Source organism: Sander lucioperca, chromosome 18 (assembly GCF_008315115.2).
Source record: "Sander lucioperca isolate FBNREF2018 chromosome 18, SLUC_FBN_1.2, whole genome shotgun sequence".
In the NCBI taxonomy this organism is placed as follows: domain Eukaryota; kingdom Metazoa; phylum Chordata; class Actinopteri; order Perciformes; family Percidae; genus Sander; species Sander lucioperca.
In genome coordinates this window covers 23115119-23142994 of record NC_050190.1, presented here as the reverse complement: position 1 = coordinate 23142994, position 27876 = coordinate 23115119, and the positions used below count along the sequence as shown (strand labels likewise).

The following is a 27876-nucleotide window of genomic DNA, read 5'->3' as shown; positions in this document are numbered from 1 at the left end:
ACACACACACACACACCTTTGCTAATAATATGTTGCTAATAACTTTCTGGGGTCCCGGACCTCCTGTTCAAGATCTTTGCCTTACAGCAGGGATCTTCAACAGGGGGTCCGGGACCCCTAGGAGGTCCTCAGAGTCAATGCAGGGGGGCTTTCAAATTAGTCTTAATTTTTGAAGTTTAAAAAAAAGTTTTAACATGAATCTAACATATTATTAGCAAATATAATTCCCCTATGATGATATGCTTACTGGCCTATAGTAGTTCCTAAAATAGCCATCCACATGTATGTTTTAACATTAAAACATGATTTATAAAACCATGCCAACAATTAAAAGGCTATTTTCATAGTTTAGTATTCTATGCACTAAAAAGGTATGTATAAAGACTTTAGGCCGCTCTACACATTATTGTAGGCCCAGTTTAATATGCAACTCACTTTTATACAATATATGTAGTAGGGGGTCCCTGCTTCATCTCTCTTTTAGTTAAGGGGTCCTTGGGTTAAAAAGACATTGAAGACCCCTGCCTTACAGTATATTTGACAACATTGTAACAGGATCAACTTCCAAAACAGTGGACTTATGCTCTCTAGTGGCATGTTCTAGGTAGTGCACTTCACTACAGAATAGCCCAGCCAACATGTAGTTCTAATAACGCAGAAATTCCATTTATGCTCAATAAACAGGTACTTTTGGTGGAACTGCTCTCGATAACGCTCTGTGTTGAACGTTTCCATCCGGTCTATAATATCTCTCCTCAAATTACAGCTTACTCTTCTACATTATCCATGCTCCATAAATGAGTGGTAGTTCAATTGTGGATTATTTGCAGTGTTATTTTTACCTGCCAATTGCGTAAGTCTTATAATAAAAAAGGATGGTTTATCTGAGTATTATTGTGTGTACGTCTCCACAGAAGGGGGTCCATCTGTGACTCCCATCAAGATGCCAAAACCACACACATCAGTAACCATGGCTTATGTGTACTATCTACAGCATGTGTACATTTGGTTGATTACATACACATTTATCTGACTTGCTGTAAACAAACAGTAGTTTTATTCAAGATTAAACATTTAGACGACCACAGAATAGATGAACAGGCATTGGTCTAACACAAGGTTGCTTTTTTCTGCTGCTGTCCCAGAGACCCACATTTAGGCAAAGCTTTAGCTCAACAAATTTACATGTATAGGCTACATATGTATGTATGCAGATACGCACGTGTACTGTACATACATACATACATACATACATAGACTTTAGACATTTATACATAGACGTCATTTAGTCTCTTGCATAAAGTTTGTATCCCCTTAAAATGTTAAACTTTGGCTGCAGTTTTTGTATGTGTGGAATAAAAAACGTAATCTGTCAATTACAGTGAAATCAACAAGTCTTTAAAGTTATAACAGGATACAAAGTTTTTTCAAGACACCAACAGTAGTCTGCATATTACCTATTTTCTGAGCTGCATTTATTTATAGTTATGTGAAAATGAGAATAATATTCTTCCATAGTTGTGTAGTACCCCTCTAGAGTAGAAGGCAGTGTTTCCCATTGGGTCATCATGACCAGGAGCAGAGCAAGAAAAACCCCAGTCTAAAAATGGCGGCAGACAGACAAGTCCAACCAACTGAACCTGACAAAGGCACCAACAATACACAGATGTAGTCATCTTTTTAAAAAAAAAGTACACACATCAAATACAATATACCGCCTTGCAAAGAGGCCATAGGAAAGAAAAACATGAGTCAATATCAGAAAGAAATTTGCAAGTTGTACAATTACAGTGGAACTGTACATATGGAAAGCATAGACTATATTTCATCTGTCCATGCCTGTTGACCTCCCTTTGGAATGTTCGAAGGGATAATTTCTCTGGTGGTAAATGCAGGCAGGACATGAGAGAATGCATCTGGCACTGAAGGTTGCAAAAGACTCTTATTCTACAAGTGTATGCAGGAGGCAGATTCCCACAATCCCCCTCATCAGCGATTTGAGTAAGACAGAGAGAGAGCGAGTTGAAAAGTCGGTGGATGGAGAGTGTTAGACAAGACTCAGGATTAGCACCAACTTCAGAGGTTTTCAAACTGCGTGTCTCCGAGCATAGAAGGTGGGGCTGTGTGTGTTTGACGATGAGGATGGCGATAATGGGGATGGTGTGTGGGTGAATCAGAGATATGGATGAGTCGGGGTGGGGGGGGGAAGCAGAAGCCTTGGTAGTGTAGCATCACCGACCCAGAACGTCAATGGCCTCTACTGTCTGCCAAACAAATTAGTAAACTAGAGCCAAAATGTATTTCAATAGGCTTTCAGGGCTTTGAATTGTTATCGTATACATGCACGATGTATCTTGCTAGCATCCTGCGTTGTTTAAACTGGTTAGACTGATTTTTCCTTATAGAATATGGCATATTTCTAATATTTTAACTACTAAAAAACTTGGGTACCTGGGCACAACCAAATTCTTTATATTGTGTTCTTATGGCTGAAAAGATAGAGAGTATCATTATTAGTGAGAAAAGTCTATTCAAATGCCCCAAATCTTTTTCTGCAAATCTATTCAAGTACTATTGGGCCCGTTTCTACAGACAAAGAGTCAGGGGTTAAACTGGGAGCGAGCAGGACAGAAACCAGCAGCCGACCAACACACAGTGAAATTACAGTATCATCATTTTTATTTGGTTCAAAAAGAGACAAAAAGCTTTGTTTTTTTTTTACGGTAAACTGAGCAAGCCTGCTTCTTCTCATTAATGGTAGAACTAATCCCAATTTAACCCCTGGATTTACATTCATGTGAACGTGATAGCGTATAATTCAGACCTAACAAGTGACAAGACAGTCAACACAGTTGCAAGGCTTCATGCAGTGCTACCTTATAAGATTTACATTGATTCTACTGTTGATAGAACAAAATGATTTCAGCATTTCTAATCGTTGCGCAATGGTTCGTCATGACTCTATTGATCATAAAGCAAGCGTATCCATCGTATTTAAAAAATTAAAAAGCTGTGATCTTCGTGTACATGTGTCACACATATTATCTATGAGAAGCTAATGCGGTTTGCAATATGGTCACTGTTCTAATTAGCCGCTTTGTCCCCGTGCTGTTCTTTTTAAACTCAATGCACATCTCTAACACTGGCAATTATATCAACTGTTACTGATAGAAAGACTTGTGTGACTAAAGATATGAGCACATATGAGTCTAACAAAGCAAAGACACTTGTTATGATTGTAACGCAAATCTGGTAGTGCTTACATGCAAGTTAATGGTTGGAGATGATATAGAGAACCAAAAACAATAAATACATTGTATAAAACATAATTTCATATCAATATATTAAAATACTATTTAAAATAATATCTTAGACAATATTGCAATATGAAATTGACCGATAAATAGTTGGTAGGCCTACACAGAGAAATATATATATTTAAGTATCGGTATCCTTCATAGTTTGCTGTTTTGACTTAAATGATTTAAAGATTCCAGATTTCCCCCAGCGGGTAGCAGTACAATCCAGAGAGCTAATACATTTTCTTTTTTCCAACAATAATAACAATGAACTTACAGTACACAGTCCCATAATAAAGATATACATACTGAATACAATATAAATGTCAAGACAGAAAAATAGAAAAATATCAATAGAAATCAAAAGTCAAAGACATATCAGAGAAAGTATACAGAGTAAAGTGTACTTATGAGTCTTTGTGGTTCTTGTTGTTGTAGCTGGAGCTTGTATTGGCTCTCATTGTTGTTTTATTGGCTGTGTAACTGGACACACACAAACACACACATACACACACGCAAATACAGACACATGCAATGGCACACATTCCTGCACAGGTGCAGGTCTGTACTTACCCACACACCAATCACACACGCACGCACACACACACACGCGCTCACACACACACACATACACAAACAGACACACGCTCTCACGCACACACACACACACACACACACACCTCACATGACCGTGCAGCACTTGCAGGTCTGTTTCTTCTCCTTTTCCTTCTCTCCATCCTCTCCGCCTCCGTTGGCCTTTTCTTTCTCCGCCATGCTCCCGTTGGGTGGAGCCTGCTCTTCTGTGGCTGCCTCTCCTCCTGCTTTCCCCTCCCCATCCTCGATCACAACAAACTCAGCCTTGACGTTGCCATCCACCCCTTCCATTCCCAAGGCTGTGCGGGTCTCCTGCTCCTCATCAACGGTTTTGTAGCCCATGAACACCAGGGTGACGGGGTTGTCCGCGCTGGCCTGGTCAGGACTGGGACCCAGCAGCTTGGCCTCAATCCCTGTCACCTCTCTCTTGGGGGTCTGACCAGAGCTCTGCACTACTCCATTCTCACCTATAGGGAGCACCAGAGTATCATTGAGAGGTTAGGAGAGAAAAAAAGAGAAAGAAAAGAGGGTGGTCAGGGAAAGTCAAAGAGACAAAGAAAGACGGAAATATTGTTGTAATTACTTCTGGCAGAGAGGAACAACTTAATAGAGCAAATGAAGAGGCCGTTATTAGCTCGCTTTCTCTTTCCGACACAGGTGGCTGCGTTGCCATGGTTTCCTGTGTGATCATATGTTGCCATGGGTACTTACCTCCATTTTCTTTGGCCACACCCTTATTGGCTGGAACATCGGTCTCCAGTTCTTCAATCTCTTGCTCCAGCCTGGCTCACACACACACACACACACACACACACACACACACACACACACACACACGTGCACAGTAATTCATTTACATGACTATTTATGACTATAATACTACTGGCTGACACTGGCTATATATAGGCAAATGTATTACCAAGATGTGTTCCTTAAATCATTTATCTTACGAACCATGTTAGCCACAGTGTCCTTACAATATTTGACAATAACATTTCTAGTAAAAGGCAAAATTAAAAATGTACAAAAATGTTGACTGGTTATCCATATGCCATTACCTATACTTGGACATGGCACTCAGACATATACAGACAGGTTTCAATGTCCCATATCTTGAGATTTGAATTAGTCGGGATACTCAATTTGGATTACATAATCTGTAACGCAACGCATAACCCTCACATGACATCAAAAGCATCATCAACCCTGTTAGCTGACTGTGACTGCATTTCAAAACATAGTATAGCTGCACATATCAACCCCTTCTGTCTCTAATGTTGTCTACTGTGACATAAGAATTATATTGCATGATTTAATATAGCTGTGACTTGAAGAGGATACATCATTCGTCCCGCAGCTTTTAGTTTTGCTTTAGCGTTGGAAAAATGCACCACCTGAGCAAACGTTTGCATGCTTACATATTTGACCCATTCACTTGCTTTCATTCATTTTCTGCAAAGATCCGTTTTCAAAGATCAGACATGCAAGAATTTTTAGATGCTGACCTGAGAATGACCTGCTCCAGGAGTTTGGTCTTCACCTCGTCCTCATGCAGACGTTTCTGAGTCTCCTCCTCCGCTGGAGCTCCATCTAACAACCAGCGTTCCCTCAGTGCCTTCGACTGCAAGAGGACATCACAGACAATGCTTTCATTTTTCTATAAATTCTTAATTTGTTGTAAAAAAAAAAAAGAAAAGAAAAAAAAAACAACACATTTTACTACAATTTTCCCCTGTGGTGTTTGAGTGTGTATGTCAGCTATTTTGAAAAGAGAGTAAGCATTGAGAGGGCTTTTGATCATGCTTCTTTCATCAGGAGCAGTTGATTAATTCATCAGGAGAAATGCAATCACCCAAAATGCATCACGTTCTCACATTTCTCACTTAGACATCAGTGTAATTTCTTTCAGAAGAGATTAGGGGTATTTTGACCTTTAGCTAATCTACAACACAAATCTAGCAGTGAGTGCGTCCAGCACTACTCTGCTGACTGTTGCCACTTCTGTCACATACTTGTGTACATGCCAAGTGGACTATGGCACCCAGCCAGGGGCATCAAAACCTCTGCCATTCAACAGAAAAATCCAAACTATGATATGGTAATTCTCCTGTTATATTCAATTGAGCATGGGATTGGAAATCTAGATAAGTCACTGACAGATAAAAGCACAATAGTTCTAATCTTAAACCGCATCTAACACTTCCTAGAGGTTGACAATAATGACAAGAAAATCTTCATGGGCAAGATGAAAGCAATGACTGCGACTAAATTGTAAACTGTTAGTCTCATTATCGTTACTGTAGATAAAGTTAGTTCGAGGACAAGACAATTAAATACTACATATGAATTGAAATGAAGAACAACACGGATAAAAGGTATACGTATATTCTGTTCTGAAGTGGATTTTTCACTTTGTTATTCTCTTGCTTTCTATTTCTTTATCTTTTTCAGTCTATGTTTATTTCCTCCATCCATTTCCAAACAGTCCTGTATCATTATTGACTGCCCATCCACATTCCCTCCTGTAGATAAGCTAATATCAAAGCAAATGCTTGGCGTGCTTTGAGGTAAATATAACAGTGTGTTACTCGCAGCTGTCGCAACCGTGCAGCTATATTCAACTCTGCTTTGCCATATGGAAAAGAGCTAGAAAAAAGCTCTTGTTTTCATGACTTGGACTGAAAATCTGGACCTGTGCTTGATGTGAATTCCTCTCCAGTGATGCAACAAGAACTTCTACAGCAAAGACTCCCCCTCGTTTTTTTCTTCTTCTCCAACTCGACCTCCGCCCCTTCCTCTTTCTTGTATGCATCTCTATCCATCTTAAAGTTCATGAACTTCCCTGAACGTTTGTGCATGGTATGTATCAGGTTGTAAATGTCAGAATGTATTTTCCTCAATTCCAATCCGTGTTTATCTGTTTTTATCTGTTAAAGTGCCTGTTGCTCTGTTTTAACTCTTACTTTCCCCATTGAGTAATTCAGCTCCAGACATCCAGCTAAACAGAGCTTTACAGCACACACACTCTCACGGTGTAATTCAACACTCTTCATACCCCAGCCCTGCATGGTCTCTTGGGCACTGAATCTAACTATGCTTCTCTCTCTCTCTCTCTCTCTCTCTCTCTCTCTCTCTCTCTCTCTCTCTCTCTCTCTCTCTCTCTCAATCTTGCTCGCTCTCAGCCACACCCTACTACCCCAATGCCTGACATCACTTAATGTACTCACTCATGCGTGCGCACACACGCACACGCGCGCACACACACACACACACACACACACACACACACACACACACACACACACACACCAGTCTGCACGAACAGTCGTAAAGCTGGAGCGCTGAAGTTACTTCTCTCTCCATTGTTCTTTGGAGTAAAAGCTGCCAACGTAGCAGACAAAGGGCGGAACTGTGACACACACACACACACACACACACACACACACACACACAGACACACACACCACACACGCACACCTCCAAATGTACTGAGCAGCTGTTGTGGTTAGAGCTTTATTTAAACATTCATTTTGCATATTTTATTTTACAAAGTGAAAACCCAAAATGTTTTATTCTTTGAGAATATATAATTCAGTTTCTCAAAAAATAAAGTTGATCCAGAGTATGTAGGCTGACTCTATTTTATCAAATATTGTTTTTAAAGGAACAGTTCAACATTTTGGGGGAAAAAAAGCTTTCTTGCCATGAACTAGATGGAAGATTGATATTAATACCACTTTCATGTCTGTACGGTAAATATTAAACTACAGCCAGGAGGTAGTTAGCTTAGCTTAGTACAAACACTGGAAACAGGGGAAAACAGCTTGCCTGGCTTTAAGTTTGTGTTCCTAATTACTTTGTAGAAGTATGTCAATGGCAAGTATACTGGTCATTTCATTTTGGAACATTACTGCTTCCCTATAAACTGTGCGTGTTACATATTTGATGGATAGTATGTTGACAATCAGAGGTTTTGATTAAAGAGACTGCCAGCTGCTGCATGCCTAATCATATCAGCCATGGCTGGTTAATTAAAAACAGAACTATTAATGCTTTCTGTGTTAACAACACTGTATTACGTCATCTCACCAATTTGTGATCCTGAAGGCCATTTGTGTGATTTAATGGTGGGGCAGGTACACCCAACGTAATGTGTAAATGGAGACATTTATTGGGTTTTCCACATGAAAGCCGCCTCTGGAAAAGCAATACTTGCTGTGGTTTGCACAAAGAGCCTTCTAATGCTCCTGTACAGCATGATTACACTTCCCCTCGGTGTGTCTCTGTGTGTCTCTGTGTGTGTGTGTGTGTGTGTGTGTGTGTGTGTGTGAGAGAGAGAGACGAAAGCGGGGTGCGGTGGGTGTAAGAGCCCTTTCCTGTTGGTGGGAGTGGGACAAAAATCTGTTTCCTCTGCCAAAGCCCTCTGCATTGTCTGAGGCTTCTGTGTTCTTTCATGAAGCCACGCACACAAAAACGATCACACACACACACACACACACTTACAAAGGTTTGCTCTGAAAAAAGAGAAAAGTGGGAGCACGCAAGTGCAATTAGCACAGGTCACAGGCACTTTTGCCACAAACGCACACACGTCCACGCCAGCGCATACACACCGCAACCTTTGCTCATATCTGTGACCTGCCGAATTGTCCGGGGCTGAAATAGCTTTGATAGTGCTGACACATACGCTGACAAAAGCCTTGGCTCTGATATAATGAGTGTGTGTCCACATGCACGCACATTTGAATGTGTTTTTTAGGGAGTGTGTGTGTGTGTATAAACAGCATGTGGAGGAGCTGCTGGTGTTATCTGCTGTCCATTCTGAACATTCTATGACAGTGAGGGAGTATCTCACTATGTGGGACGGATAGATTTAAAAGGAATTGCTGGGTTTAATTGTGTTGTGTGGGTGTCTAATTCCACAGAAAACACAGAACTGACAGTTCAGTATCAGCTTTGTTTCAAGTTCTGGTAAGAGTAAGGGAGTTCAGATTAAACGTGGAATTTATTTTATCCATAAACACATTCATTTATCAGTGTGTGGACTCCAGTACATTTCAAACAAAGTGGATTTAAGTGTTGTCAGAGGATGTCGAATACACTAGGTGCATATATACAAGATGGTGAAAGTTGTGAGTCAAGGTGAAGGTGATGACCAAGGCAAAGACAACACGAGCTATGGCTGCAGTGAAGTTACAGCTAAGATGCCAGATACCAAACTTAGTATTGTTTTTCACAGCAACAAAGTAAAAAAAAAAAAAAGAAGACAAAGGGATGGTATAGCATGTTAATCCCTAAACCAAACAGGATGGACATATTTTCAGATATACAGAAGGACATATTAAGATTATATAGGGTTGGGTTATACGAGAAGAGAACTGGTTCTTACATTGTGTAGTCTGACCACGTTGGATAGCAAAACGTTTTTATGGCCACGCTCAAAGGCGGGTTGAAAAATGTGCCGCCATAGAGAGGGGGAAGGTACAAGTGTCACAACTTGGAATGGCAGGCTTGGATCCAAGATGCAGAATGTATTGACGTGGAGAGTATTGACTGGCCATAGAGCAGGGCTGTGACAACAACATTGTTTAAATATGGGAATAACGATGCACTTTTTTTCACAGTCTGCTAAGAGCATCTACTTTCCAGCTGTCTTAAATTGTTCTTTGTGTGTTTAAGTACAACCATGATGACTACAGGTACTCTCATTACAACATGCAATGTTCTTGAGGTGTCCACAGTGTGGAAAATAATGTGTGATTTAGAGACCTGAGAATGGATTTCTTTCCTGGATCTACCAACCTAAGGTGGACATAACAGGTAAACTGAAAACACGTTTCCCAAGCCCGCTCCTAAGGACATAGAAGTATTAATGAAGTAAAGCTTGTCCAAATCATTGCAGTTTCCTTTCCTGTGCAAAGATTTGGACATATGAGTGTGTCCTGTGCACACTGCAGTGATCAAAGCTCAATGTGGTTCTACATTTTGGTCTTAAATGCACAATATTGCTATATATCAGTGTGATTCTGTTTGCTCAAATGACAATGTAAGGCTGCAGTAAAAAAGAGCATCCCAACCCCGCTAACTGTACTGTAACCAACTAAGTCAATGACTTCTAAACATTAGCAAACTCCACCTGTTTGCAGACAATATCTCACATTATTTTTTTATTAGTTTTATTTTAAAATAACCGAAAATCAGCAAACATATTCTCACAAGTACAGTAGAAAAACAGGGCATGTGCAAAATGCAAATGTGATGTATGCGGAAGTGAGTGTGTGTGTACCTTGAGATGCTGGAGTTGTCGTCGGTCATCATCCAGCTGCCTCCTTTTGTTTTCAATCTCTGCCTGCCTCTTCCTTTTCTCCTGTTACAACACACACACACACACACACACACACACACACACACACACACACACACACACACACACACACACACACACACACACACACACACACACACACACACACACACACATTACAACTACTCGGCACAAAACAATACTAAGAACATTATGAAACAGATGTTTTTAATGAACACCACACTGTGTCCTTAATAGTGCTGGGCATCAAATGCATTAGGTATAAAAACTTAAACTCAAGGATCATATCGACATCGATATCAAAACATACTCAGCCCTAGTCTTTAAAGGTAGTGCAGATGATTTAATGGTAACTTTTGCTGACTGAGTACATTATGTGTCAATCAATGTAATTACTTGTGTCTGAAAAAGAGTGAGAGAGAAAGAGATGGAAGCTGGTGTGCAGGTACTGTATCTATTATATATTTATAGGCACATATTGTTCACTCAATATGCCAAGTCCATTACAGGAAAATGTTTGAAATGTTGATGAGAAACTGTTCGATATTGAAGTGTTGCGATCCTAATGTTGACAATAAAAGTTATATTTATCATACTACATTAAGTACCTTCTATGGAGGCCATTTCTTCTGACAGATATTTCAAAGGTTTGACGTTTCAGTATGTTCAGATTTCCTTTCTGTTTGATGATTTTGAATTAGTGGATTGTAAAACCAGTCACAACAAACCAAATTTAAACGCACTTCAGTAACTGGGTCTGCCATACATTCTAAATGTTTTGTGGAAATGTATATCCCAAAATACATAATTATACTGGGTAGAAACCTACTGTAGATAATGTGTGTATGAAAAGACAAAGAGAGAGAAGATAAAACAAACCGAAAGGATGAAAGACCAATAGAGATTGGATGGACTCTAATGGGTTAACGCATTCTCAGTATCTAAAAGTCATGAGTCAAGAGCATAGACAGTATATTAATGGACAGAGCATGTGTGACGTCACCCATTGGTTTGTGGAGATCTGCTGTGAGTTGTCAAGTTTGCCGTTACGGGCGCAGCCATCCTGGTTGCGGATGTGACGATTTTAGACGAGAGGGAGGAGTGAGGGAGGAGCCCTTACGCTCTACGTTACATTACACACTTTCACTGGCAATCACATCATAGCCACGCCCTAAAACACCCCCTGCTTTATCGCCGATTTTAAAATCAACAAGACCATAATCATCATTCTGTGTTGCAGAAGACTTAAAACTAGCGATTGAGACCATAAACTCATTGTGAAAATGTTTACTGAGGTAATAAATCAAGTGAGAAGTGGGTCACTTTCTCCTAGACTTCTACAGAAACCAACCTCCTTTTGCAACCGCACGTGTCACCCCCTGCTGGAATTCAGATAGAATGCAGGTTTAAGGCACTTCCGCATTTGCAGCAATTCGCCGAACCGGATGCGTTGTCCATTAATATACAGTGTATGGTCAAGAATCAAGAGTCAATAAGACGGGCGGTCAGACCCTGACAAGCTGCAATGATTTGTTGTTTCCACAGCCATTAGTGTGCACTGTGTGTGTGTGTGTGTGTGTGTGTGTGTGCAGAAAGAAGGAAGAGACAGACTGTGTGTTTGTGTATACAAATAACTTACAGCGATGGCCTGGAGTTTCTCCTCTTGTGACACCTCAGCCATCCTGGAGGAAAGAAATAGAGACAGATAGAGGCAGAAAGAGAGAGTTGGTTTTTTTTAACCACACATGACCACCAGCGTCAGACATGGCACACAGTGACTAGCATTCCCTCACCAGCCATTTACCTTCCAAAGACTTCCCGGTGACTGAGGTTAAATATCTGTCTGCTCCAAGGGGGTAAGCCTCTCTCCACAACGTGTACCTCCTACGGTGCCATTTTGATGCTAACAAGCCATCACCCGCCGTTAGCATTCCATTGACTGCCATTCATTTTGGCGCCACTTTGACAGCGAATAACTTTACATCTGAAGCGTTTAAAGACTTTATTTGTCCATTGTTTATATCTAAAGAAACACAACAATGTATAAAAGGCTCCATTACCTTGTACCTCACGTTATGGCTCTGTAGCAGACGTTTTTGTAAAAATAGGCTAACGATTGTGTCATAACCACGCGACTTACTGTCGCATAGTAGAGGAATTACCGTATTAGTACAGGAGAAGCTCGCAGGCAGTTTCGACTTACATTAGCTGTTTAAGTTTAATTACTAATGTTAACTAGCATTTTAGTTAGCAATAATTAGCCTGTGTCTATGTTATCTCCTTACATATACCTACGCTCTCCGTCTCTGCAAGATTGGGAATGATTGAGATTTCTCTTGGCACAGCTACCAGAAGACTTCCAACTTTCAGACAGGTTGCTCACGTCACATCTACGTCTTCAAGCTCAGTTTGAGGCTGCGCAGTAACGCTCAGCCATCACCTGAAAAGTGCTTCTAATATCCTTCACTGGTCTCCGTCCAGAGCAACGGGATCTATTGGTCCATTTATTTAACTGTCTATGGTCTGCTCGCATCAGTGTCTCTTTCCTGTCAGGGAGAGTTGGGGAAGGCATGCTAATGCGCTAGCAGGGTGCTGCTGGAGATTCCTGCTTTAATAGGTTCCAGACCAGAGCTCCAGGATGGAGGATGGACGGATGCAGAGCTGAAGAAAGAGTAGAAGGACTGCCACTCTATCTCCACTGAGACAGGACAAAGATATCAGACATGCTCTCTCAAAAATCATATATCTTACATCAAGTTTTATCTATTTTTTTCTGTAGTTAATGGCTGACATGATCTCTTCCAAGTAGGAAATTGTTCATGGCCTCTCTATTTTTTTTTTAAAAACCTAAATTGAATTGACCAAAAGTAAGATTAAAGCTGAAACAATTAGTTAATTAATCTATAAATTGATCAACAGAAATATATGTGTCAATTATTTTGATTATTGATCAATTGTTGAAGCACAAATGTCAAACAAATGTCCTTGTTCCAGCTTTTGGATTGTGAAGACTTGGCACTTTTCTTTGTTTTATATCATTGTAAAGTGAATACCTTTGGGTTTTGAATTGTTGGTCAGACATAAGACATTTGAAGACATCACTTTGGACTCTGGGAAACTGTGAGGGACATTTTGTATTACAGTTTTCTGACATTTTATAGACCAAACGATTAATTGATTACTTGACAAATCAAATGCAAAACAATCCATAATGAATATAGTTGCAGTCCTCCATTTTGCTATAATACGTATAAGACATCTGGAAACTTTATAGTGAGGCTGGAATGTGATAAGCAATGTAGCCCAAAACATTAGCTTTTTACAGATTGGAGGCGGTGCATGAAGCACACTAAGTGATCACAACATCTTAGCAGCAGTGTGCCTTTTCCAGCCTGAAATGAAACTGTATCACAACATATGGGATTCTAATTTCTATCCAATGGTCCAAACTAAACTCTTACAAAACAACTTTGCCACAACAACTCTACAAAACCCCCCACCCACCCCTCTCCAGTGCCAGTAAAATGTGTTAAAACTGTTTGATCACTGTTAGTCACCACTCCTGATGAGGGGCCAGGACACCCACTGTTAACTTGCTTGCATCATTTAATTCATCATTCCCAACTAAATACTCACAAAGCTTGAATTGTGAGCATATCAATACAGCAAATTATTCCTAGCTTGCCCTCAGGTTGGCCTAGTTGCCACACTTTCTTTTTTCTTTTTTTATTTCCCACACAAAGGCATGCAATGCAACACTGGCTCCTTTCAAAACATAAAGAAGCATACATGTTCTGTCATGCCTGTAAGTCCACTATCTAATCACAGAAGCTGCAGGATTCACTAAAAACCTCAGGGGTTAGGGTTATGGAAGGACACTCTGTAATATGCAGGATTCATGCACACACTACAAATTCAAACACCACACTGATCTCTACTCTTTCACCAAGCCACATTACCATCACATGGAGACGCTTTGGAGAAAAATTAAAACCACAATCATCTGATCAACCACACACACACACACACAGTACTGTCTAGATACATTATTTCGCTTTTCCTGATCCAGCACAAACAGGAAGAACACTAAAAACACATCTGGGGATGCACTGAGTGAAATGAGACTGAATAAAATGAATTAATCAATAATAAAATACATCTCCAAAATTAAAACTACATTATGTTGTTAAGACCTTCATTCAGGTACTGTTTATGCTGTGCGCTGACAGTGTTTTCTAACTTATTTTCTCCCTTAAATCTCCTTCCCTTCCTAGCCCTCAGGTTACAATAGAAGCAGGGCAGTTAGCTGACTAAGCATCATGGGGACACATCTGGATCAGTTCACCAGTGGTATGAAGGAGGCCTGAAAGCACCGGCTGACCATCCTGACCTGGGAAAGGTCACATGTGAACATCGGCAGAGACAAGGCAGAACACACCCACAGCATACTGTAGCTATGACAGGCGCAAACTGCATGGAGACCAGAGGCGCTGGCAGGAGTGACATGTTTTTCATTTACTGTAATGTTACTGTAATAACCTCTGTTGGATACATTAGCTGTGAAAATGCAGGACACTTCTTCCCCTTAAATATACCAACTTACAGTGTAAATCCCAATTGGCTCACGCTACTCCAAATGTTATTGGCAACAGCTTGCACACAAAACATCCCAGTATAGTAACATGAGGGTTACGTACACCTGACACAAAATAAGTGTCACATGGCTCTCAACTTCAACAGAACTTTTTTAACCACATTTGTGTTTTTTTGAAAACCGAATTCTATGTAATATTAACAGGGGAAACATAGCATAGATTATTTTTTTGGTTTATTAAACACAACATATTTATTGACATCTTTAAGTCAGTTATGTTGACATAATTTGAATATGCAAATTGAAACTGTAGATTGTATGTCTTAAAGTGTTAACACTTATAGACAATGTTGAACACTTGTTCCAGAGCCATTTATGAGCATCTAATTAGAGCTGGGTAGTGTTTGACATGTTTTGATACCAAGGCTGATACAAAACCTGAATTTTGGGGTCAATACCAAACAATATTTTTTTAGTACTTTACTTTGAAGAACATCTGGTTTTGGTGGTGCGGCGGTTCCATGCACCTAAAACAATCAACCCTCAGTGACAGTGGAAAATCTAGTTGTGAGTTGTGATCAAAACTCTCCAGTTCATGCCAAAGTTAACAACAGATGTCCACTGGACCAATTGGGAGTTAAGTGCTCAGATTTTCCAAGCTTGTCCCAACATTCAAACCTAAATTGTAATGCTAGCCCTGCCTCTCTAACCTCTAGGCTACAGCTGTAATGAATTTTTAAGATCTATCGGAGAAAGAAAATATGTCCACCTTGTTGGAACACTGTGGGTCTATGTCTTGCTGCCTCTCTCATGAATTATGGACAAACAAGGAGAAAGGAAAGCAGACACAAATACAGGCATCTTTGCGGTGTGGTTAGAAGAGTAGTTACATTAATGGCTGAGAAAGGAAGACATCCTTCCAGGGAGGCCGGCAGTCGCTCACAGACAGGCCAGCAGAAACATATTGAGACCGATAAATATAATAGATCAACATTATCAGTCAGACAGGGCTCAGAGAAGAAGTGGTCTTAGCCGGCAGACTTGCATACAAACAAACTAAAAAAACAGACTAAAACTAGGGATGTTTTTGTCAATATGTCAAGGCAGGTGCATGACAGAAGAAGTCAGAGAAACAGACTAATGACCAGCTCTATTCCCTGTTGAGTGCACTGCTGCTGTAGCGTTTCCAGGAACACATTAACTGCCTGCACAGAGCACCAGCATCCTCTTCTAATAGTATCATGGTCCTCTGGCACCAGCAGTCTCTTTACACACTCTCCATCAACAATGAAATGGCCTAAAAGTGATTATTTTAATGCGCATGGAGCTAAATGAATGATAATCCTGCTGAGCATCTTTGTTTAGCGATATCATGGTTAAAACACTCCATTCCAAGGTGAACGTTTTTTTTCTTCCTTTCTACTGAATTCACAGGACGCACCAAACCCAAATAAGATATCTCCAATCTTACAACAACGCTGGTTCTGGTTCATTATAGCATCATTATTTTCACTTTCATTCTACAAAATGATTGTCCTTGCTGTATCAAAAACATCACTTTGGAAACGTTTAAAAGCTTGTTTTTGTAAAGGAACCAAGTTTACCACAGCCAATTTGTTTCGAAAATTGGGTTAAGAGTCTTTGTATTCATTATTTACGCTACACAGTCTGGGAGTAAAAAGGTCAGCAAGTACACGCTGTACTGAGCCGTACAGTTAGACATGTCACACTGTGTGACACTGTGTCAGCAACGGGCCATCCATCTATGTGTCTATCTGTCGGGGGGAGTGGCAGATACACTAGGTCTCATCAACACTAATCTAGGATTATCTTAAACAAACACCACGGCAACCTGGAATTGGACTGATTCTGATCCTGCCTCCCACGATCACACACTTTTTTTTTTAAAAGCTTGTTGTTAAAGCATCTGTGCTTCATCAGATAGTAAACACTTCAATGCACAATGTCTGAATTGACCTAACACCTACAACGTTGCAACCATATGGGGCGAAAAAGAATGAAAAAGACATATATATTTTTCTTAGTGTCAACTAATCTCACAAAAGAACTGACATTGAAGTAATCCTACTAACAAGCCTGATTTAACTTTCTTTACATTTCTCTGCCAATGACAGTGAATGACATGTTCGCTTATTACGATGAACCTGGACACTGTAGTTTATTTTGAGTCAATCTCTTATACACCACGTTATACACTTATCACCTGCCGTGAAAACTGACTAGTGCACTGAATCCACCACTGAAAATAGTCCTCATCAGATCCATACTACTCCTGTTTAAGTAACATTTGCAAAAAAAAATACAGTGCCCAGATGTTTGATAAAATGATTTAGCTTTAAAAAAGAAATGAAAAAAAGTACATATTCATGACATGTTTGATGTTTTTAAAGATGTTGATTCAGTGGAAACGAAAGGGCTTAGGGCTGAGAGCCACAAAGACAGGCTGAGAAAGTATTATTCTTTTTATGGAATTGGTTGACTGTGGCAAACATAGAATATCCCCGGCCTAATAATCCTTTAAACTAAACCATAACTGTATTTTACACTGATTTGAATACCGAAATGTGAAATGTGAACCACATACTCTACATAAAGAACAGTTGAAAGCTTGTTGGCCAATTAGGAACCTTCTCGTTAACCAATCAGAGAATAGAGAGGCAATATCTTACAGTCAGAGCAACAGGTATGTTATCAAGCCAAACAACCAGAGGAGACAAGTAGCCAAACAGAAAAAAAACGAAAGACACTGAGAGAAACACACTCATTTTACGCTACTCATATAATGTTCCAAATTACAACAAATAATCTTGAAAATAGCCTCTAATGGTTCCAGTTATACAATATTGGCATGCAGATTCTAATGACCTATTTCTACAAAGCCCTTCTTGCCTCGGAAAGGAAAATAAGTTAGGTGTTCATTCATAGCAGCAAGAACCTTTTAACTGATATTACGCAGCCATTATGAAACTTGAAACCCAGCATAAAATGGCCTCTAATGGTTTCACACACAAGCACACTCACACAAATAACTCCTGTGTAGAAATCAGATGGAATTGAGAGGCAGGAAAAAAAAAATATATATATATAGGTCAAATTGAATCACTAATTACTTCATATTACTTAAAATCTGGGAAGATCCCAGATGTGAACAAGATAGTAATATCTGGCTATTCCTGAATGAAAAAGTGTGACACACACACACACACACACACACAGACACACACACACACACACACACACACACACACACACACACACACACACACACAGCCCAATACATACACACAGAATAACACTGTCAGGCACAACAATGTTTTCTCCTCAAAAAGAATGATGACTGTGAAAATGACTCTTGAGCTTAATGACCCAGGCCCTGCATTAGAAAACTGAGAGAGTCTGGAAGAGGAAACTAATCTCCAATCCCCTTCACATTCACTGAGTTGGAGTGGCACTTCTTTCTCCTTCTCTCTACTCCCCACTTCCACAGTTTCCTTCCTTCAGCCAAAAGAGCACAGGGACAACAATACTCCTCCCTGCCCTGGCCACACACACACACACACACACACACACACACTCGTCCCAGGCCGATACCCACACCACGACTTCTCCACCACCACACATGCAGCTCTGCATCCTTCTATCTGAGGCATAACACACAGTCTGCCAAACATAAACAGTACAGTGCCAATAAAAACTTGAGGACGTCCGCTGAGGTCACATGTTAGTATTCCAGGGGTCAGAGGGGAAATCTCCTTTCACCACCAAAGGTCCCCCATAAATAACAGCTCTGTCAGTACAGAGGAGAGTGACATACTGTGTAAGAAGACAAATGAATGAGAAGCCACACACAGACTAAGGCACATGGGGTGGGATGAGGAGGTCAGAAAGAAATGTTTTTCTGTCAAAGATTTTCTATGAAATGAATACCTTGATGCAAGGTAACAAAGAGGAACTATTAAAAACGTTATTTTGTGATTGAAAAATGTTGGGGGATTTGTAAAAGACAGAATAAAGAAGCAGAGGCTATCTTGAGATTTACAGTAGTTCTTAGCATTGGTCAAGCTCCTCTGATCCTACAATACCCATAATACACCTACAGTAAATAATGTAAATAGCAAGACACCCTATCCGGTAAAAATGCCCATGTGTTTCAAATTCCATGGCCCCAGTTTGTACACAGTCTTTGCATGTAACCCTAACCTTAAACGTTTTCACAGGTTGCGTAGTACTGTCCATGATCGGTGCAAAGACCCTTGAAGGCAAATACACAGTCTGTTTCTTCAGTGTTGTGTGGACAGTTTGAAAATGCTAAAAAGATCCAGTTTAACTTTCAGCAAGGGATAGTCTGCATCACCTGATGTGTGTAACTTTCTGACAAGCAAACAACCATGCCCGCTTTTGACAACCATTGGCCAGGGCCTTTGTGCAAGCAGCAATAGTGAAGCGTTTTTAAATTGCAGTTGCATAGCTGGAAATGTAGCTACCTTTGTACTACATATTGTATAACAGCAATATTTTTTTTGTATTTTCTATAGCTTGCAGAGCACTCCAAAGAAAGGGTTAACCTAAAACTAGCTAGTTGGTACAACGTGTCATCTGACTACATCTGAAGGAAATTTGTATCTATAGCTGTTCCAGCCACACTTTAAGGTGGGATGAAAAGCCTGCCATCATAAGAATCATGGATCATGGTACACAGATTTGAACAATCTTTCCTTGAAAGAATTCATAATGTTGCACACAAAAGGGAAATAGAAGTGTAAAGAATGAAAAAAGAGCTTCAGAGAAAAAAATAAATCCAGCCCACTCTGTCACCTCTGCACACCTGAGAAATCAACGCATAAAGTGGGCCTGATTGTTGGATTATTGGTCTCGGAAAGTTACAAAAATGTAGTCTTTACCCACGACGTTCCACTTCCAGGATTGCTCCGGTGCCGCCAGAAATTCTGCCGGATGTCCTTCTTTTCGGCCAGATGTCCGTTACCTTACACTTCCTTTGTGTTGGAATTATAAACTCTGGTCAATTTATGAGGACTATGGTTAACTGCTCCTCAGATCTCTGCAGGGTAAATCCAGACAGCTAGCTAGACTATCTGTCCAATCTGAGTTTTCTCTTGCACGACTAAAACAACCTTTGAACGTACACGTTCCACCAAAACAAGTTCCTTCCTTTTTGCAGCAGCACCTGGGCTCCATCCGGCTCTTAGTGCCGCCCAAGACAACTGTGATTGGTTTAAAGAAATGCCAATAAACCAGAGCACGTTTTTCTCCCATCCAGGTATGCTGTGTGGACTAGCCAGACCCTCCTCCGCAGCGCTATGGAGGAAGGTCTGGCAATGCTGCTCAACGATTGCTGTTCAACCATTAGATACACTTCTGCCATAAGTTCCTAACCTGACTAAAAGTGTCTGTCCCAGTTCTTACATGCCTTGCAGAAACCCCTTTCTTGTTCTGCCTCTTGTAAGCAGGGGCGTAGCACAAAATTCTGGGCCCTGTAGAAAGGCATTTTCTATGGGCCCCTCCACGCATCCACAGCTATTCATTCTAGCATCTTTTTGGGCCCTCCTCACATGAGGGCCCTGGGTACTCAGTCCCCTTTTCCCCCCCAGTCCGACGCCCCTGCTTGTAAGTCCCGAGCTGAGACGATGTCCCCACCCTGGGTTTCTTCTCCCTGGATTCTTCATCAGCTCGCCGCATTTCTTCACTTGACCACACTCGACCTTCATTACTTCCACAACAATACACTTTTACACTGCAAATCTGTTCAGTCGTGGGGATTGCTTGATCATTTTTTTTATATATCCAGGGAATGCACGTCGAGGCTACAGCTCTTTTGACACTTGCTGTGTTTTGATTTCAGCCACTGCATGGAGGTCAGAACACAGGTCCAGCTTGTAGACTGTAGAAAGACATCTAGCATCTTTGATGTCACATATAGGTCTGTGTTGGGTTGTTTCAAAGCCTGGACTTTGGTTTACTAATCAGAAAATCCAAATTTGGGCAACAGGGTGGAGTGACAGCCAACATGGCTGAGAGTGATATAAAGGCCCTTTAGCTTCCCACCTGTTAAACAATCTGTTCTGATTTACAAGCTGTGTATTTTTAGTAGGGAGTGTCTCGCCAAAGACAACAGATGCAGAAGTTCGTGAGCTTCTGGACACAAGAGCAGGAGTCAATATAAATTGACAGATAACCTACATGGTTAAAGATTTGGTTGCGTATAGCAACATCACAAAGCTGATAGAAAAGAACAAACAGAACAGAAGGTCCATGACCACGATAAAAACTGCAAACGATAGGGATGCATTCACTAGCCTTACTGCTATATAGAGCAGAACCAATTCATTGTTATTGATTAGTCAAGAACTTATCATATGCTCTTGTAATATATGATAGGATATGACAAGAGCATCAAGATCTTTTTAGAGTTTTAGACTGTCAGTTGAATAAGCCACAGCCTAGGCTGTTTGAAATGATGGTGATGGGGATTTGGACTTGTTTTCAGACATTTAATAGACTAAATGACTAATTGATTAACCAATGAAATAAGTGCAAGATTAATTGATAAAATAATTGTTTGTAGCCCTATACAAAGTGAGCAACAGGTCACTTCAGAACAGAGACACTTCAGAACTAGAGCAGCAGCTCTACAACATGACCAAACGGCTTGAATATGGGTGCTCCAGAAAAAAGGGTCAATCTCCCTGCTACTGCTTCTCACAGAACAGCTACACTAGAGCAACTGGATTTTGTACAATGTGTGTAACAGCTCAGAAATAACAGCAAACGTGAACCCAAATCCATGACTCACAGGAGGACAGGTTGATTTAAAAGTTCAGATTTACTTGAACCAAAAGACGGGCACAGGCCAAAACCAGGAAGGGAATCAAAACAGGCAAACTTATCCAAAGGGGTTAGGTGGAGAATCATCAGTGTGTGGCTCAGACAGGTAAAAGGAAAGGCTTACAAATGCAAAAAAAAGACAATCTGACAAAGTGCAGGTGGAAATGGGCTGGTATATAATTAGACTAATTAGGGAAATGGGGATCAGGTGGGTGGGGAAAGACAGATGATGGAAATGGCGGAAAAAGGGGTTACTGCAGGGCGAGAGGGAGTGGCTGGATGTGGGAGTCAGGTCAAGGGGACAAGTGGAAAAGTCTGAGGGCATCTAGTGGACAGGTAGAGAAATGGCAATGAACCGGCACAGAGGCAGAATGAACAAGGATAACTACAACAGAGGCAGACATTGGGACAGTGTTCCCCTTGTAGGAATGCTCTCACATGATTTAATATGAATGCATGTATAGGCATTGCAATTAAAAATCTTGGGGGAAATCCTAATGTCCTGACCCATGGATATAGCTAATTAGGAATGTTGGTAGATTATGAATATGTTGCAAAAAATGCTACAAAATGCCTATTTGTGTCTTTAACTATTAGGGCTGCAACTAACTAACTAATTACTTTCAATACAGATTAGTCTGCAGATTATTTTGTAGATTATTCTATCTGTCTATAAAATGTCAGAAAATAGTGACTAATGTCCATCCCACTTTTGCAATTCCAAGGCGATGTCAGCCCTAACCTAAAGATATTCAATTTAATCTGATATAAAACAGTATTTTGTGACATTTTTGCATAAAAGAAATTACTTTAACGATTAATCAATTAATAAAAAAATTAATCAAAATAGTAGTCAAAATAGGCTATTATTTTTCTTTTGATCGACTACTCGATTAGTCCTCTAGGGCTTAAACATATTTCCAGAAGTTAAGAGAGTTGAAGTGGAATGCGTAAATGGGTTGGTGGTTCTAATTATTGACTTTTCCCTTAGGCTGCATCTTTTTGCGGGAACAATGTACAAACATTAGCATTAACATGACCTGCTGACAGAACTGCTTTCACGTTTACAGACAGTCAATTTCTATAGTGGACCTGGTGATCCTCAGGTCAATCAGTAAACTCTATATATCCGGATATAGGAAGCCTATGGACTTGCATTATTGGAGCAGCCTCTTAACGTTAACACAGGAACCATTAGACCAAATAGGTGCCTTCCCTTATGGCAAGGTCCCAATCCCCACTTAAGGCCCTCAAGAGGCTCAGGAATTGTTTATGCTAAGTATGTTTGTCCAGTATCACCCTGTCCAATCTCTTCTGGGATTATTAAAAACAAGACCTACTATTCCATCTCCTCCTTCCCCTTAAACCAGATGGGAATGTGTGTGTGTGTGTGTGTGTGTGTGTGTGTGTGTGTGTGTGTGTGTGTGTGTGTGTGTGTGCGCGCGCGCGCGTGCGTGCGTGCATGGGTGTGTGTGGTGTTAGTTTCAGGTGTGTGTGTGTGTGTGTGTGTGTGCGTGCGCGCGTGCATGGGTGTGTGTGGTGTTAGTTTCAGGTTATCTACAGTGCAAAAAGAGGGATGCATTGTCCCTGCTGCTTATCAATAGTGCTTTTGATATCATCTTTGCAACAACACTGGTGATCGTCATATGAGCGTGTGGGTGTGCACGTGTTTTGGGAGGGGTGCATAAGAGACACACACACACACACACACACACACACACACACACACACACACACACACACACACACACACACACACCACTGAGCACATTTCCCTCTGAGATTAAAATGACTTTGTGGCTAAAAATGACAGTTTATCAGAAGACAGATGATCTGCTGGGAAGAGAGTAGAAACAACAAATCCTCTTTCGCCTTATCTGTCATGACAAAGCAGCAAGGAGGGAGGTTTGAGATAGATAGTCAGAAAGAAAATTAAAAAAGTGACTATCCAGTAGGAAAAGAGGAGGCAGAGATTAATAGAAAGAGAAGAAAAACCCATAGAGACAGAAAGGGCCAGGTGGATTGCATCGCTTTATCAAATAATAGCTCCCATGTCTACTATCTGCCCAGATGTTACTCCTTATATGTATGCTTGCTGAGCAAGCTTTCACTTCCACTTCCTCTCTTTCCCTACAATACCATCTTTTAGCACAAAACAGTAACCGCGAGGGCTTCTGTAATGCATGACATTCATTTTCCTTGAATACCATGCTGATTTTATAACCACTGCATCACTGGTTTCTTAATGACAGCAAGGTCATTGAGGATAATTAGCAATATCTATCACTCTGGGGCTACTCGCTCACGGCAGGATGTGAACCCGTGAGAGGCCTGCTGTCCTCTGGTAATAATGTTGAACCAACCAGCTCTGCCACTAAAATACTAGCAAATTGCAGTCATGCATTAGCAGTTGGTAGTGTTATGTGAGAAATAAAGAACATGAGGTGTTTTGCTGTCACTTATAATGGAAACAAGCTGTTAACACAACACTGACGTTGGTACGATCACCTAACAAACAACTAACTAACTGCAAGTTGATATGATGAACGTGTTAGCAAACAGTTGCTTATTTACAGATCCAGCAAATAGGGAGCAACTTTAGCAATCATTTAGACATGGGTTTCTGAACGGACAAATATCCAGTCTTCTTTTAAGCTCAGTTTTGATCTCCATTACCTTGACACTGCTAAATGCTGCACTATGTTCACCAGTGAGTCCCTAACTTTGTTTGTCTGCCATTTGGTGCTTTTCGGATTAAAACAGCTCTCTGCTGCATGCGGAACGATGTTGACGAGAGCTGTGAGACTGAACCAAAACAGCAAAGATTTGGGGTTGGAAAACCGCCCCAAAATGAGGCTGAAAGATGCTTAAATGCTCTGCAGTGCTAAGGTGAACAGTGCTAATTCTCTGTGGTTTGTCACTACGAGCGACCCCCTTTCACATACATGCAGCAATGTGATCCATTGTTAATATAATGATATTGATTACTTTAATGACATGTTGGTGTGACTGTACTGTAAGTGAGCATTGGGGTGTTTTTTTTTTTTTTGCATTACTGTCAGCGACAAAACTGTAACGTCACTTGGATGTACTTTGCCTATTCAAGCTGTTTATCAGGGCAGTAAGTGAGTGTTCTTTTTGGCAACAGTTTTACACTTTCACTCCCAGTCCTGCTCACTGAAGACTTCTGATAGGCAGAGCTCACTAAAGGGCACTTTGACTGTAGTTAGTTGGTAGTAAGGAGTGTAACTCATTCACATTTCACCTCATTTTTCATTGACAGTCCAAGATTAGGATGAAGGACCATCCGGTTACCAGCCCATTTCCCCTATCTAAATTGGTGAAAACAGATCCATCCCAGTGCCCAGCCTGTCAGGCCAGGAGACAGCCATCTCTCTCTCTCACACACACACAAACACAATCTTTTTTTTCTTTCTTTTTTTTTGGGGCATACATGCAAAGACTGACTAATACACACACACAAAAGCAGCACAAACGCAAACACACAGATAAGCACACAAAATCTGACACGCAGAAATGTGGCTGTCCAGAGTCATAATGCCACATGATGATTGGGTGGACAAGACAAGTGCTGTCAGCTCTACTGCCAGTCGCTGACACAACACAGAGAGCAGCCCACCGGATATAGACCCTCAGCTCACACACAGCCAGGATGAAGCCTATGGTGGACTTAACATGTCTCGCTCATACAATAAAATGACAGAACAGACAAACAAACAGTGCACTTCCTTTTTTTTGTATTCGTACCAATACAAACGATTCAGTTTTTTAGGTAATTTGCTAATAGAATGCCAGAAAAATCTGTAGATCATTTGGGGAAAACATAATAGTTTTAAACATCCTACTTTTAATCGTTTGTCACTTTTTTGAAAAGCTTTTTTTTTGTCAATGTTTTTGTTGCTTTTTCCACATATTTGTTGCTTTTTTTCATCCTATTTTGTATCGGATTGTTCTCCAACTTTCTTTATCATTCAGAAACCAGAACACAACAAATGTTGAGCATGGCTCATTTTCACAGCTGCCACCTAAAGAGAGGCCAAAACTGTCCAATGTTACTATTTTTATAAGTTCTATAACCCCTAGATAGCCTCTAATAGCCCCAGAAGCCACCCTCTGGCTCCGCCCCTGGTTTACAGACTCTATGCTGTCATCATGAACTTGGTGATCTAATGTCAACAAGATGTTGTCCACAACAGTGAAGTCTATTCACAGGACAGAAACCCAGGAGAGAAACAATGGACACAAGACTAAACAAAAACACACTCGCTGTCTGGTGTCACCTGCTGTGATCAAACATAATTACAGAAACAGAGTTAAAAAAAAAATAAAAAAAATTGGTTCAATTGATATTGTTCTATTCAGAGACTGGAATAGAAACAGAAGGAGAATACACACAAGCCTACGTGTTACTGTGAGAGGACAGAGGAGCCTGACTCTATCACCAGGGGCAACCTGAGCTGAAATGAATTTGAGCTCAGGCAGTTAGGGATGCACAGACTCATTCTCTGCTATCACATAAAACCCGACTGCCTGGTCCACTGCACAGTGTGAATTCCAGACAGGAGTATGTAATGGCCAAGGGTTTTCAGCTCATGCGCGCCATGTTGGAGCAGACTGCTCACATCACAACACACCGTAGAATAGCCCGTTACTCTCCTCTCCTCCACAGCCTGTACATAGCCAGGCACTCAGCATCTCCCAGCCATGCAGTGACGGCCATGCACGGCTGGCGCCACTGGAGCGTCGCGTCGAGGCATAAACCCCCCCCCCCCAGACATCCTGAAAACACTCTCCTCGCAAAACAGATCGATATTAGGCTACATGGTGGATCATTAAAGGCATTAGCGTAAACATGTCGTCCCGTTACACCTGTCGGCCTATCATGGCTTCAAAGTACAGTAAAGCGGGCCTCTGGGGATCTAATAGGCTCAAAGCTGATAATATGACATGCTCATGCAGCTATTTTTTTCTTTCTATTTTTCACCTCCAAACCAGAGCCTGACTTTATTGTGAGCTTGTTATTTTAAATGTGCATTTATGTCCCTTTAAGGATGCTGCGCCTCTTGTGATTTGTAACCTCGTATTAACGCATCGGCCGTGTTTACAGTAAGGAATTTCACTGGCACAGAAAGACACCGCCAAAATATATTGTCCTTATTTGTATTTCCCCCTTGTCTCCATCCCTCTGTGCCGCTCTATCATCCCTCCTGCCAGAGTCAAAAGGATGCTGCCGGGCTGGAAGCTTAAATATTGCGCCGCTGGACAAACCCCCAAAAGCAGGTCAGCCACAGGAAAACACGGGCACAAGCACCGCACACTGTAAATCACGACTTACTCAGTTGCAGATCCCTTTCGCTTCCCGCCACAGACGTGTTCCAAACAGGGTGTCTTCTTGTTTATTTTCTGAGCAGAATACTCTATACCCCTTCCTCTCCTCCTCCTCTTCTTCCTCTTCCTCCTCCTCTTCTTCTTTTTCTTCTGGCTGGCACCCCTCCTGTTATTGCTGAGGTGATGCCGTGGGCAGCCTGAGCGCGCAACCCGACAATAATAAAACCCCGATGGTTTCCTCTCGAGCGAAAAAGACGCACGACGGACTTGGCTCTGCCCTAAGTGGAATTCTCATGGGCGGTGGGGCGTCGTCTGAAGCAGGTTGTAGTCTAGTTAGTGCATGGCTGAGAGAGAGAGAGAGAGAGAGAGAGAGAGAGAGAGAGAGAGAGAGAGAGAGAGAGAGAGAGAGAGAGAGAGAGAGAGAGAAAGAGAGAGAGAGAGAGAGAGAGGTATGTGAAGGGGAATGGGAGAGTGGTATGTGAAGGGGAATGGGAGAAGGGGAAAAGGATACGCCTCCCTGCCTTTTGGAGATAAAGGGGGCCCTGGCTGTGCGCGTTGACTGAGATATGGGTCCTCCTCCCCAAACGGGGGCCCTGTTGGCTCTTCTCCAGCCTTATCATATGACGTCCAAATGAACCTGACTGTCTGCTTCAGGGCTGCAGAAGAGCGTGGTGTAGGCTACGCGCAGCCTAAAATCGGGATCAAATTCATGTCTCCTTCCAGAAGAGAAAGGACCATTCGTTCAGCTTTTCTGCCCCACTTCTCCATCTAGTGGTGGAACCGCTCAATGTTAAGACTCCTAAAGATGTGTAATTTCATGCTGTTACATAAATAGCCTCAGGCTCTGAGGC

General features: G+C 41.2%; 1 protein-coding gene across 7 annotated transcripts; it reads right to left on the bottom strand.

The window, feature by feature from the left end:
- palm1b (paralemmin 1b) lies at window positions 1-27401 on the bottom strand. 7 transcript variants are annotated; one of them, XR_004895666.1, is made up of 8 exons: window positions 27033-27400; window positions 11858-11900; window positions 10180-10260; window positions 5399-5514; window positions 4605-4675; window positions 3946-4360; window positions 3799-3889; window positions 1-16 (listed from the first exon to the last, which is right to left on the bottom strand). XR_004895666.1 is itself a non-coding variant. In XM_031309987.2 (8 exons), exons 4-8 carry the CDS (start codon window positions 11897-11899, stop codon window positions 3981-3983), a joined length of 690 nt encoding a protein of 229 aa, XP_031165847.1. In that variant the 5' UTR covers window position 11900; window positions 12023-12067; window positions 12748-12879; window positions 27033-27401; the 3' UTR covers window positions 1035-3980. The 7 variants fall into 7 exon arrangements, 4 of the variants coding, with proteins under 4 accessions (XP_031165847.1, XP_035850388.1, XP_035850387.1 ...); XM_031309987.2 differs by lacking the exon at window positions 1-16 and adding exons at window positions 12023-12067; window positions 12748-12879 and having other exon boundaries at window positions 1035-4360; window positions 27033-27401; XR_004106836.2 differs by having other exon boundaries at window positions 3799-4360.
- Window positions 27402-27876: the final 475 nt, after the last annotated feature.